General features: G+C 41.8%; 1 protein-coding gene across 2 annotated transcripts; it reads right to left on the minus strand.

Annotated features, from left to right (window-relative positions):
• Positions 1–215: 215 nt before the first annotated feature.
• Positions 216–13,058, minus strand: fam219ab (family with sequence similarity 219 member Ab). 2 transcript variants are annotated; one of them, XM_029762370.1, is made up of 6 exons: positions 12,520–13,058; positions 11,372–11,474; positions 6,743–6,845; positions 6,426–6,506; positions 6,162–6,237; positions 216–1,321 (listed from the first exon to the last, which is right to left on the minus strand). In XM_029762370.1, the coding sequence occupies exons 1-6, from the start codon at positions 12,586–12,588 to the stop codon at positions 1,163–1,165; spliced, it is 591 nt and encodes a 196-aa protein (XP_029618230.1). In that variant the 5' UTR covers positions 12,589–13,058; the 3' UTR covers positions 216–1,162. The 2 variants fall into 2 exon arrangements, with proteins under 2 accessions (XP_029618230.1, XP_029618231.1); XM_029762371.1 differs by having other exon boundaries at positions 6,183–6,237; positions 12,520–13,055.
• Positions 13,059–14,145: the final 1,087 nt, after the last annotated feature.

Here is a 14,145-nt window from a genome sequence, read left to right on the forward strand (position 1 = left end):
GTATGACCACTAGATCACGTTCCAATCAATCACGAGAGTGAAATAAATTTCACCCCACTCATTTAGTTGACGATGTATGCGTGTTCTCCTTTGACATTATTTAGAATGATTGTGCCAATCAAGACTTGTTAGCAGGATGTAATTGGGGAGTGGTTAGTTAAACCCTGTGGGAGGGGCATGGTAGGATGTCATAACAGGCTGTATCCAAAAAGCTGTTGAATGTCAGCGTATACTTTTATTACACAATCACTTGTTCCCTTCGGCCTCTATGGGGGTGAATTGTGTAATCTAGCTGTGAAAGCATTGTGTTCTAGAATGAGTCCAATGATAGGTGGGCAAAGTATGAATTCTATATCATCGCAGATTAGGGAAATATGTACGCATATCACCTTAGAACCCAAACAAATTCAAATGTGCAAGAATTATACATTCAAAAGTGATAAATCAATGAAGAATAGGCAAAATAGCAGTGTGCAGTAGTAAGACGCGGGAACAAACTGCCAATTCAGATAAATCTCCCAATACATTTACAGTAGGTGCTCATCATGCAGTCATCCCTTTGCAATACAATCCATCCCTAAAAACCAAAACCATAAATACCTCAAACCAATAAAAAATGATAAGAAAGAGGGCAAGAATGTAGACTGAATGAGTGTATTGACCAGGCCGGTGCTACACAACCCTGCTTTCAGTACCAAATTACAGATACCAGATATACATAACCAGATATGCATCTTCAAAAAACACCCCAGCCCGTACAATCATACATATCCTTCAAATAAAAAGTCCATGACCAATTAAAGATACTGAATAAAACACAATAAATATGACCTTGAAGTCAGGTAAGCAGAGCAGCTTTGATCAGCAGTAGTTACAATAATATGTCTTATTCTTAGGGACATGACAATTATTTTGTAATCATTTTCACTTGTATAACACAATATTGGACCGAAGGAGGCATCGGAGAGGCCTCAAACACAAACAGAAGTGCATGTCCTACCATAGGAGGAAGTAATCACTGTTAGTCGTATTTGGAAATGTTTGTGTATTTTTGTCTTAATTTTCCTCGTCTTAATTATTCGTTGTCATACAATTATCATGTTCTGTCAATGCTCTCTGTCGCTGCTCTAGTGACAGAGTGAACTCATCGCACATGTGTGAGCTACTGGATTTGACAGGCGGTGGAGGAAGTGGCTTGGCAGCACATGCAGGTGGGGTTGACAGATTTGGGCGGGATCAGATCCAGGTCCTCGTCGTCAGGGATCTCGTCCAGCCGGTAACCATCCTTCAACAGCTGGATATTCAGGTCCTGGTTGATTTGCTGCGAGGGTGGAGATAATGGACATGTTACTAGGGGTGTAGGAGATTATCAGCCATGTTACTAGCGGTGTAGGGAATTGTCAGCCATGTTACTAGGGGCTGTAGGGGATGGTCAGTCATGTTACTAGGGGTGTAGGGGATAGTCAGCCATGTTACTAGGGGTGTAGGGGATTGTCAGCCATGTTACTAGGGGCTGTAGGGGATGGTCAGTCATGTTACTAGGGGATGGTCAGTCATCTTACTAGGGGTGTAGGGGATGGTCAGGCATGTTACTAGGGGCTGTAGGGGATGATCAGTCATGTTAGTAAGGGGCAGTGTTGGAGGTAACACGTTTACAAATTAATGCGTTATGTAACCAGATTACTTTTATAAGTAAGGGAATAAAGTAATGTGTTACTTTTTCAAATTGGGTAATATTATTACAGTTACTTTGTCAAACAACGTGTGCGTTACTTTCAGAATCATATCTCTACCAGGCGTGTGTTTCCATGATGGAATCTCGACTTGTTTCCTCATTTAGTTCTCGAGCAAGTGGAGAAAGGCTGTGCTGTCCATACAAATGTACAGAGGGCGCACCTCTGATCTTTGCCATTGTCGCTTCTGTGATAGAGTAGCAAAGCTCAGGGTGGGCTTTCCTGTCTAGAGGCAAGTGTGCACTCTATACATCTCTATGGGTCCGTGTACAAGTGATCTATAACCAGAACTGGCAGCTCGAGAGAAAGATTTTTAATGAAAAGATAGGAAATCTGTACAGATGTTTGGCTTACAGTATACAGAATATGGCTAATCAAGCACCCCATATATAGCGCAGCACTTGTAGACTACCACAGGAAAGCAGCGCCACAGATAAAAGGAGAAACTACAGTAGTGATCAAACCTGAGTTAGTAAGTAGCCAATCCTCGGTAGAGCGTGCATGGCTCGCATGGCTCTGACAGTCAAACATTGAGATTTTTTTCATGAAAGTAACGCAAAATAATATAGCTAGTAATATAACACTTTACTTTCCACACTAAGTAATATTGTAAAGTAACAAGTAATATGTAAAGTATTACTTTTACATGCAAATAATCCCAACCCTACTAAGGGGTGTAGGGGATTGTCAGTCACGTTACAAGGGAGTGTAGGGGATGGTCAGGCATGTTACTAGGGTTGTATTGGATGGTCAGTCACATTACTAGGGGGTGTAGGGGTCTGTCAATAATATTACTGCAGCTGAAGAAATGTTACCATAAACTTTAAAAGGCTGATTAGTAGAGTGTTCAAGGAGAACCCATCATGTGACTAAGGCTAGTCATATTGTTACACAGGGAAATCAATGAACACTATGACTTATCACAGATTCCAAAAAGTTACTGGAGTCTACTTACTTCAGTGATCATATCAGGAAACCAGGAAATAGTCTTCGTACAATCGCTAAATGGCTTTATGATAAAGATATCAGGCTAAAATAATGAATATAAGTGGCTTGGAGAATGAGTCAGTTGTGGTGTTGGTTTGATATTTGGGAAATTAATATAGGTAGCCTGAATTTTTATCCAACAGTAATCCGCATTTACTGTAATTAGATTTGTGAAGGGAGAGAACCTTGAGATTGTGAGTGTGGTGGGGAGTGATTGGCAAAGGCTTGGCATGACTGTAAAGCCCATTACAGATACAAATGCCGAGACGAGACAAGATGGTTTTATTCAGTTTTAGAACAAAGTTTGCTTGATCTAAACAGTCTAGTTTCAGAACGTCTCATGTCGGCTAAAGATTTGAAAAGAGAAGGGTCCGTTTAGAAAATCAGAGAACAGTACGCAGAAGTTCTGTGTTTAGTCCAGCAGTTAGCTAGCTAGGCAAGCAGACAGCTACCTAGCTACAGTCAGATACATAATTATTGGCAGCCTTGGTAAAGATTAGCAAAGATTGCATAAATTAAATAATACAAATTCTGAGCTATATTGTATGCTATAATTTTTGAAAATTATATTATTTCATACTAATATACTAACAATTGCTCAGAGAAAGACATTTTGTTTAATACATCTCAAAAAGACAGGGGTTAAAATGATTGGCACCCCTGTTTTTAATACTCCAGCACCCACTCCTTTATTTTTTTTTTAAATGTTTTATTACCATTCGTCCATACAGAATCTTTCAAGATCCTTGATATCCTTCATCTGTGTATATGGACTGCCATTTCATTGGGGTTCATCTCCGGAGACTGAGATGGCCATTGCAAAATGTCGATTTTTTGGTCAATTAACCATTTCTTTGTTGATTTCGATGTGTGCTTGGGGTTATTGTCTTGCTGGAAAATCCACTTTTTTATTGAATTTATTTCACCTTTATTTAACCAGGTAGGCTAGTTGAGAACAAGTTCTCATTTGCAACTGCGACCTGGCCAAGAGAAAGCATAATAATTCGACACATACAACAACAGAGTTACACATGGAATAAACAAAACATACAGTCAATAATACAGTAGAAAAGAAAAGAAAAAGTCTATATACAGTGAGTGCAAATGAGGTAAGTTAAGGCAATAAATAGGCCACGGTGACAAAGTAATTACAATATAGCAATTAAACACTGGAATGGTAGATGTGCAGAAGATGAATGTGCAAGTAGAGATACTGGGGTGCAAAGGAGCAAGATAAATAAATAAATACAGTATGGGGATGAGGTAGGTAGATAGATGGGCTGTTTACAGATAGGCTATGTACAGATGCAGTGATCTGTTGTGGCCGAGTTTCAGCCTCCTGGCAGAGGAAACCAGGTTATTGGCTAAAATGTCGAGATACTTGGTAAAGTTCATGATGGCGTTGACCTTAACACAGGCCCCAGGACCAGTGGAAGCAAAATATCCCCATAAAATCAAAGATCTCCACCATATTTTACAGTCGGTATGAGGTTATTTTCTGCATATGCATCTGTTTTTTGACGCCAAACCCATGGCCAGAGAACTCTATTTTCATGTCATCTGACCATAGCACTGGTTCCAATTCAAGTGCCGATGCCATTTAGCAAACTCAAGGCGGTGCTATGGTCAGATGATTTGAAAATAAAGCTATTTGGAAAGACTGATAACCCTAAACACACATCAAAATCCACAAAGAAATGGTTAATTGATCACAGAATCAATTAATGGCAATGGCCATCTCAGTCTCCGGACTTGAACCCCATTGAAAACCTGTGGTTTAATTTAAGAGGGCAGTCCATAAGTGCAGACGAAGGATATCAAGGATCTGGAAAGAGTCTGTATGGACGAATAGTTTAACCTCTCTAGGCTAGGGGCCGGTATTTTCACGTCCGGATGAAAAGCATGCCCAAAGTAAACTGCCTGCTACTCAGGCCCAGAAGCTAGGATATGCATATTATTAGTAGATTTGGATAGAGATCACTCTGAAGTTTCTAAAACTGTTTGAATGATGTCTGTGAGTATAACAGAACTTATTTGGCAGATGAAACCCCGAGGACAGACCATCCAGGAATTCTTTTTTTTGAGATCACTCTTTTTTCTATGGGGATCTAGATTTCTAAGTCACTTGCTTGCAGTTCCTATCGCTTCCACTGGATGTCAACAGTCTTTAGAAATTGGTTGATGTTTTTCCTTTGAGAAATGAAGAAGTAGGGCAGTTCAGAACGAGGGTCGAAGCGCGCGACCTGAAATCTCGCTCCACTTTGTTTTCATCCTGTATTGAACACAGTTTATCCCGTCTTAAATTTTATCGATTATTTACGTTAAAAAATACCTAAAGTTGTATTACGAAAGTTGTTTGAAATGTTTGGAGAAAGATTACAGGTAACTTATTAGATATTTTGTAGTCATGTTGCGCGAGTTGGAACCGGTGTTTTTCTGGATCAAACACGCCAAATAAAGGGACATTTTGGATATATAATGACGGAATTAATCGAACAAAAGGACGATTTGTGATGTTTATGGGACATATTGGAGTGCCAACAGAAGAAGCTTGTCAAAGGTAAGGCATGAATTATATCGTTATTTCTGAGTTTTGTGTCATGCCTGGCAGGATGAAATATGATTGTCTGTGTTTGTTTGAGGGGTGCTGTCCTCAGATAATAGCATGGTTTGCTTTTGCCGTAAAGCCTTTTTGAAATATGACACGGTGGCTGGATTAACAAGAAGTAATGCTTTAATTTGATGTATTGCACTTGTGATTGTATGAAAGTTAAATATTTCTAATAATTTAATTTGAATTTGGCGTTCTGCCATTTCACAGGATGTTGTCAAATCAATCCCGTTAACGGGATTTGATCCATAAGAAGTTTTAAGATCCCTCCCGAAGTGTTCTCAAATCTCATATAACATTTTAGAAAAAGGCTCAGTGCCAAGGGTGCTAGATTATTGAAAACAGGGGTGTTTTACTTGTTAAACAAAATCTCTTTCTCTGAGCAATTGTATTAGTATAAATGAATACAATTTGCATGTACTATTTGCATGCAATATTGCTCAGTATTTGTATATTTTTTTGCTCATCTTTATCAAGGGTGCCAATAATATTGGATCTGACTGTATTTTGCTGCAGTTAGCTAGCTAGCCTAGCAGAATGTGTGCCCTATTTCTGGTGCATGTATTTCATGATGCTCGTTTGCTACAACACCTTGCTACAACCAGTGGCAACTTTGTTTCAAAGTTGTATTGTCATTGTAGAGGTACCATCACCATGGAAACGGTCTCAACGGCACGTCTCGAAATGTTTTACTTGAATGCAGCTGTCTTTAGTCAGCTGTTCTACACAAAATTCTAAAACTGGTTAGTTTTGTCTTGCCTAGTCTCTCCTTATGACGGCTGTTGTATCTTTACCGGGCTTAAGTAGTGTTACCCAGAGTGCATAGGTACCTGGGCCCTCACACATCTCACCTCGGCTGAGGAGTATCCCGATGAGGAGTATCTGGACATGTCGAAGTCATCGTCACTGCAACATAAATGGAAGTGTATGGTCACTTGCATAGATTCATGTCATCACTGTTGATCTTATATTTATGTTCACCTCACACACTGCCCATAACCTACATTCTGTATCTACAGTATGTTGGCAGATCTGAGACTAAAGGGTGATGGTGGACATTTCTGTGTATGACCGTCATTGACGTTGTCACATACCTGTCTGTATCTATGGCAACCAGGGGCTTCTCATCAGGGCTCTGGTCTAAGGAGGAGTAGCCCTTATTGGGCACCACCAGCCTGTGGAGAGGGAGAGAGTGAAAGAGAGAGGGAAGAGTTATAGCTGGGCAGGAGAGTGAGTACACAAGGAAGAAGAGGTAGAAAAGACCAGGATGTAAAAAAAAGAGAGTGAGTGAGTGAAAGAAACAGGAGAGGTTGAAGATACCAGTGAAGAGGGAGATAGGGAGAAATAAAACAAAAAATAATGTAGGGCCAAAATCAAGAAGGCCCAAATCAGGACCAAAGTCAGCTCTCACCGTGTTCTGGCCATCACATTGTTTTTCTTCGGCTGCTGGTTCACTGGACTACCTACATTGCCATTCTTCAGTGATCCCTTCCTGGCCAGCTCGCGCTGTTTCTCTGCACATCACAGAATGTGACATTAGAGTATGAACAAAAAAACACTGAGTTTACAAAACATTTCCTAATATTGAATATCGCGCTAAGAACAGGCTCAGTTTGTTGGGGCATGACTCTACAAGGAGTCGAAAGCATTCCACAGGGATTCTGGCCCATGTTGACTCCATTGCTTCCCAAAGTTGTGTCAAGTTGGCTGGACCATTTTTGATACACACGGGGAACTGTTGAGCGTGAAAAACCAAGCAGCGTTGCAGTTCTTGACACACTCAAACTTGTGCGCCTGGCACCTACTACCATACCCCGTTCAAAGGCACTTAAAAATGTTGTACTTGCCCATTCAGCCTCTGAATGTCACACATACACAATCCATGTCTCAGTTGTCTCAAGGCTTAAAAATCCTTCTTTAACCTGTCTCCTCTCATTCATCTAAACTGATTGAAGTGGATTTAACAAGTGAGATCAATAAGGGATCATAGCTTTCACCTGCACTCACCTGGTCAGTCTATGTCATGTGTTGTACACTCAGTGTATATAGTACGGTCACAGACACAATCCTGGCATGGCTGCTCTCAGCTGACCAGTTTCCTGACATCATTAAACTGCTCATCTGGTTTTGAGTCAGTACTGTGTCAAATATGCCAGGGCAGGGCCATCTTAACCTTATAGCTAAAGGACAGAAAAAAGAAGATGCTCTACAGGAATAACAGCGTCCATCCGAATCATCTTGGCTCCTGGACCCTGTCCACGCATTTCAAGGCTGCATTAAGACAATGACTTATCAGTGACCCAAGCCCAACCATTGTGTCGCTGAGTTGTCATAGTGATGCTGCAAATGTACATTGTCCCGGGGGCATTGGCAGTCATAATGTGAATAACCTAATTTATGTCCCTCTAACCCCCCTGGATGCCTCTGTTAATCCTACAGCTATTGTATGCTGTAATCATGTGCCCATGAACCTGAGTTATACTGTTAGCACTGAGGCGGTTTGCCCTAGTAGGAAGCCCACTGTGTGCAGCTCACCGTGCACTATCAACTCAAACATAAATATCACTGTGATGTCCATCTCTGATAAGCCTCCCAGGAAAGCAATAAAAACTATCAAGAATCCCAGAAAAGTGCTAAAAATAGCCCACTACATGTCCAAATGTATGTGGACACCTGCTTGTTGAACATCTCACTCCGAAATCATGTGCATTAATATGGAGCTGGTCCCCCCTTTGCTGCTATAACAGCCTCCAAGCTTCTGGGAAGGCTTTCCACTAGATGTTAGAACATTGCTGCGGGGACTTGCTTCCATTCAGCCACAAGAGCATTAGTGAGGTCGGGCACTGATGTTGAGCGATTAGTCCTGGCTTGCAGTCGGCGTTCCAATTCCTGCCAAAGGTGTTTGATGGGGTTGAGGTCAGGCATCTGTGATGGCTAGTCAAGTTCTTCCATACTGATCTCAACAAACTATTTCTGTATTGACCTCACTTTGTGCACAGGGGCATTGTCATGCTGAAACAGGAAAGGGGCTTCCCCAAACTGTTGCCACAAAGTTGGAAGCACAGAATCATCTATAATGTCATTGTATGCTGTAGTGTTAAGACTTCTCTTCACTGGAACTAAGGGGCCTAGTCCAAACCATGAAAAATAGCCACAGACCAATATTCCTCCTCCACCAAACTGTACAGCTGGCAATATGCATTGGGGCAGGTAGCGTTTTCCTGGCATCCACCAAACCCAGATTCGTACATCAGACTTCCAGATGGTGAAGCGTGATTCTTTACTTCAGAGAACGTGTTTCCATTGCTCCAGAGTCCAATGGCGGCAAGCTCTACACCACTCCAGCCAACACTTGGTATTGCACACGGTGAGCTTAGGCTTGTGTGCGGCTGCTCGGCCATGGAAACCCACCTCATGAAGCTTCCGACGAACATTTCTTGTGCTGACGTTGCTTCCAGAGGCAGTTTGGAACTCGGTATTGAGTGTTGCAACCAAGGACAGATGTTTTTTTACGCGCTATGCGCTTCAGCACTCTGCGGTTCTGTTCTCTGAGCTTGTGTGGCCTACCACTTTGCGCCTAAGCCGTTGTTGCTCCTAGACATTTCCACTTCACAATAACAGCACTTACAGTTGACGGGTAGCTCTAGCAGGGCAGATATTTGACAAACTGACTCATTGGTAAGGTGGAATCCTATGACGGTGCCAAGTTGTATGTCACTGAGCTCTTTAGTAAGGCAATTCTACTGTCAATGTTTGTCTATGGAGATTGCATGGCTGTGTGCTCGATTTTATACACCTGTCAGCAATGGGTGTGGCTGAAATAGCCGAATCCACTAATTTGAAGGTGTTTCCACATACTTTTGGTCATGTAGTGTATATCAGGAGGTGTGAAAGGAAGGCCCAAAAATGTTGATGTCTCCAGCCACCCAAGCTATAGACTGTTTTCTCTGCTTACGCATGGCAAGCAGTACCGGAGCAACAAGTCTGACACCAACAGCCCCCTGAACATCTTCTATCCCCAAGCCATAATACTGATACATAGCTACAAAAATGGCTACATGGACTATCTGCATTGTTCTATATGTTGCAATGACTGTATACACACTCACAGGACCCTACACACTCACTCACACACACTCACACTCCAACACACACACTCACACTTAATTTGCTCACACACAAATAACACAAATTCATACTGACTCAACACACACTCACACACACACACACTCATACAATCATCATATACATTGCTGCTACTCTGTTTATCATATATCCTGATGCCTAGTCACCTTACCCCTATACATATCTACCCTTACCCCTCCAGTATCCCTGCCCATTGTAAATATGGTATTGGCACTGACCCTTGAACTGACCCTGTATCAGTGGTGTAAAGTACTTAAGTAAAAATACTTTAAAGTACTACTTAATTCATTTTTTGGGGTGTCTGTACTTTACTTTACTAATTATATTTTTGACAACTTTACTTTTACTTCACTACATTCCTAAAGAAAATAATGTACTTTTTACTTCATACATTTTCTCTGACACCCAAAAGTACTCGTTACATTTTGAATGCTTAGCAGCACAGGAAAATGGTCCAATTACCGCACTGATCAAGAGAACATCCCTAGTCATCCCTACTGCCTCTGATCTGGCAGACTCACTAAACACATGCTTTGTTTGTAAATTATGTCTGAATGTTGTGTGCTCCTGGCTATGCATACATTTTAAAAACAAGAAAATGATGTTGTCTGGTTTGCTTAATATAAGGAATTTGAAATTATTTATACTTTTACTTTCGATACTTACAGTAAGTATATTTTAGCAATAACGTTTACTTTTGATAAATAGCTTTAGACTTTTACTCAAGTTGTATTTTACTGGGTGACTTTCACTTTTACGTGAGTCATTTTCTATTAAGGTATCTTTACTTTTACTCAAGTATGACAATTGGGTACTTTTCCCACCATTGCCCTGTATATAGCTTATTACTTTCTCATGTTCTTCTTGTTTATATTTCTTGTGGGTTTTTGGTCTATCTAACTTTTTTTTATAGTACTACTGATATTGATTACTGAATTGTTGGGAAAGAGCTCACAAGAAAGGCATTTCACTGCACTTGTGCACATGACAATACAAACATGAAACGTGAGATAGACGGGCTAGAAATATTTGTTTTAAATTCAATTTTTTTGTGATGCTTGCATTCAATTGTCACTCCCTGTTGCACACAACAAGCTTCCATTCCCCCCTATCACAAGGGAATTCATGGCTAATTTAAGATTAAATGTTCAACCGTGGTATGGTCAACCCTGTTACTTTGGCACAATCCTGTTACCTTGGTTAATAGGCACTTACTATAGTCATTTTTTTTATTTAAACTCTTGAGAGTTACACTTCTAAAAATGCACTGAATTGGTGGAACGACCCAGTATCCAAATCTGTGGGTGATGTGTTCCACTTGTGGGGAAAACTTTTACTCAAATAAATGTTTTACAATCTTAATGTTGCATCACGCACAGACGAGGAGGACAACAGTGTACAGACGTCAGGCTAATGGCTGCAGTGGGCTAGCTTGAGGTTTTGATATATCAGACCTTCTGGGGCTTGGGGCGGAAATCTGTGGGACCAGGGCTTTCCAAAAAATAGGAGTCCTCTTCGCATGTGTTATGGGAACATATTTGTTGAAAGGATATTATGAGGAGGGATTGGTCATCAAAGACACGTCTTATTACAAAATTGCTAAACTTGCTACTTAAAATGCTCCTTTCTTCTCTCGAGTCATTCAATGATTTTACAGACTGGACATCATAATGAGATGTGTCAATGTGTTTATATTTATGCCTTTCATTTTGGTAATATGGTTTTGGGGAATGGTTGAGCCTTGACTCCGGTACACCTAGCCTTTGTATTGCTCCCTTCTACTTTGTATTCCTCCCCACATCTTTGTATTGCTCTCCAGTCATGTGACCCCTGTCCAAGGTGCTGAAATAAACAGAAACAGGCAGCAGGTTCTGCTGAGCCTTCTTACACTCACCTATCTTCATCTGCAGAGGAGAGGGCTTGTAGTTAATAGTGACTGGCTCCTCCTCCCTCGTGTCTGAGTCTGCTTCGGAAGAAGCTGTGGATGATGCAGGGTCCTAGAGAGAGAGAGAGAGGGAGAGAGCGAGAGAGAGAGAGGACTCCCATACATATAATCTGGGATGTTTATGATATTGTTTAGGCTAGTAAATACAAGCCTAATACAATTCTGTCTCTCATTCACACACACATATCAAAGGTTGTCAGGCAGTCACATCTTCATTGCACACAGTCCATTCATCGACTCCCATGATGCACATTTCACTCATAGCTCCCAAAAGCTACGCCACCGAGGATAGAAAGGCCCTTCAGTTGAATCTCGGTATTCTATTCCAGATAGGTTCAACTGTACCCCAGGGCCCTGAGAAACGAACTCTGTACAGCAAACAAAGCTGGCCTACTGACGAGACACATCACTATATGCCTAACAACATCTGATGCGAACCAGTGGGTTTAATTCAGAGTTAAACACCACATATGATGTCGTGGAGGATACTGCTCCACGCAGTCTCTGCATGATGAAGAAATCGAACATCAGCTAGGCCTTAGTTGCTCTGATAGGCTACCCGATTGCTTTGTAATGTTCAGTAAGAGCCTGCAATTCAATAATAACGTCATCTGTCACATCCAATCAACTACTTAGGATTTTTGCAGTGACAGTGTTAAAGCTGGCCTTTGCCTCATAGGCCTATGCTTGTCCCCAGAGCGGATGTGCTTCTGCGAACGTGTAGGGATGTTTTTTTTCGCCAGGCATCGCGGATGACACTACACAGCTCGCCATCTCAATCTCTTAAAAAACGGCTAGTCTATTGATTGAGGTCTTCTCTAAATTCGCTTCTCATCGCAATAAAGCCAAGCATAATATTGTATTGACCTTATGGTTGCCTACCAAGAATAACGCTACATGTGTTACCTTTATCAGAGATAAAAATAAATGCTACAAAATATCACCAGGCCAATATCTAAATTCAACAATCCATTATAGCCGGCATGTATGTTGTAAAACACCTAGTAGGCTAGCTTAGTCGCATAATAATATAGGAACAGAATATATTAGCCTATGCATTAATTTATCATCACAATGAAAAAACACATTCCACTTACAAGTGGCTGCATCTCTCCCTGGACAGCGCTCGGAACCTGAAATCGATCTACTGGTATCTCTTCCATCATTTTGGCGACGTGTTCTACCTTTTATTCCTCGGTAATTATACGGCAGCGCCGTGTATTGGGCCAAAAGTGTGATTAGTTGTGCCTCAGATTTTCGGTTTCTCAGATTTCTAGCAATCTCTGCGATTCTCCGGTTCTCTGCCACATCCCAGCAGGCAGTATCTATGCAGTGGTAACCAGTCAGTAACTCAACCACCCACTTCCGGGTACGGATCCGTTAATCGGTCTCGCCCATAACGCTGCCCGAGAATGAACGTAAAACCGTTTCACCATTGCCTGACAATGTGGACCAGTGATTTTTTTTACGGCATAACTCCAATACAATCCACATTTGTAGCCAAGGCTATATACATCGATAAGTGCACTTGTGAATATATAAATATAGTACCCGTCAAAGGTTTGGACGCATCTACTCGTTCCAGGGTTTTTCTTTATTTTAATATAGTGAAGACATCAACATGATGAAATAACACATATGGAATCAAGTAGTAACCAAAAAAGTGTTGAGATTCTTCAAGTAGCCACAGTTTGCCTTGATGACAGCTTTGCACACACTTGGCACTCTTGGAACCACGCTCAGAGGGGTGGCAAGGCCTCTTCTGGCATATGACATAGCCGTTAGTTTAAATAACTGTTTTTTAGAAATATATTGCTTTTTTTTTGTCGGAGAACATCTATTCAAATCAAATTTATTTATATAGCCCTTCGTACATCAGCTGATATCTCAAAGTGCTGTACAGAAACCCAGCCTAAAACCCCAAACAGCAAGCAATGCATGTGAAATAAGCACGGTGGCTAGGAAAAACTCCCTAGAAAGGCCAAAAACCTAGGAAGAAACCAAGAGAGGAACCAGGCTATGAGGGGTGGCCAGTCCTCTTCTGGCTGTGACGGGTGGATATTACAACAGAACATGGTCAAGATGTTAAAATGTTCATAAATGACCAGCATGGTCAAATAATAATAATCATAGTAGTTGTCGAGGGTGCAACAAGCACGTCCGGTGAACAGGTCAGGGTTCCATAGCCGCAGGCAGAACAGTTGAAACTGGAGCAGCAGCACGGCCAGGTGGACTGGGGACAGCAAGGAGTCATCATGCCAGGTAGTCCTGAGGCATGGTCCTAGGGCTCAGGTCCTCCGAGAGAAAGAAAGAAAGAGAGAATTAGAGAGAGCATATTTAAATTCACACAGGACACCGGATAAGACAAGAGAAATACTCCAGATGTAACAGACTGACCCTAGCCCCCCGACACATAAACTACTGCAGCATAAATACTGGAGGCTGAGACAGGAGGGATCAGAAGACACTGTGGCCCCATCCGATGATACCCCCGGACAGGGCCAAACAGGCAGGATATAACCCCACCCACTTTGCCAAAGCACAGCCCCCACACCACCAGAGGGATGTCTCCAACCACCAACTTACCGTCCTAAGACAAGGCCAAGTATAGCCCACAAAGATCTCCGCCACGGCACAACCCAAGGGAGGGGGCGCCAACCCAGACAGGAAGACCACGTCAGTGACTCAACCCACTCAAGTGACGCACCCCTCCCACGGACGGC

The sequence above is a fragment of the Salmo trutta genome, chromosome 9, assembly GCF_901001165.1.
Source record: "Salmo trutta chromosome 9, fSalTru1.1, whole genome shotgun sequence".
Lineage (NCBI taxonomy): Eukaryota > Metazoa > Chordata > Actinopteri > Salmoniformes > Salmonidae > Salmo > Salmo trutta.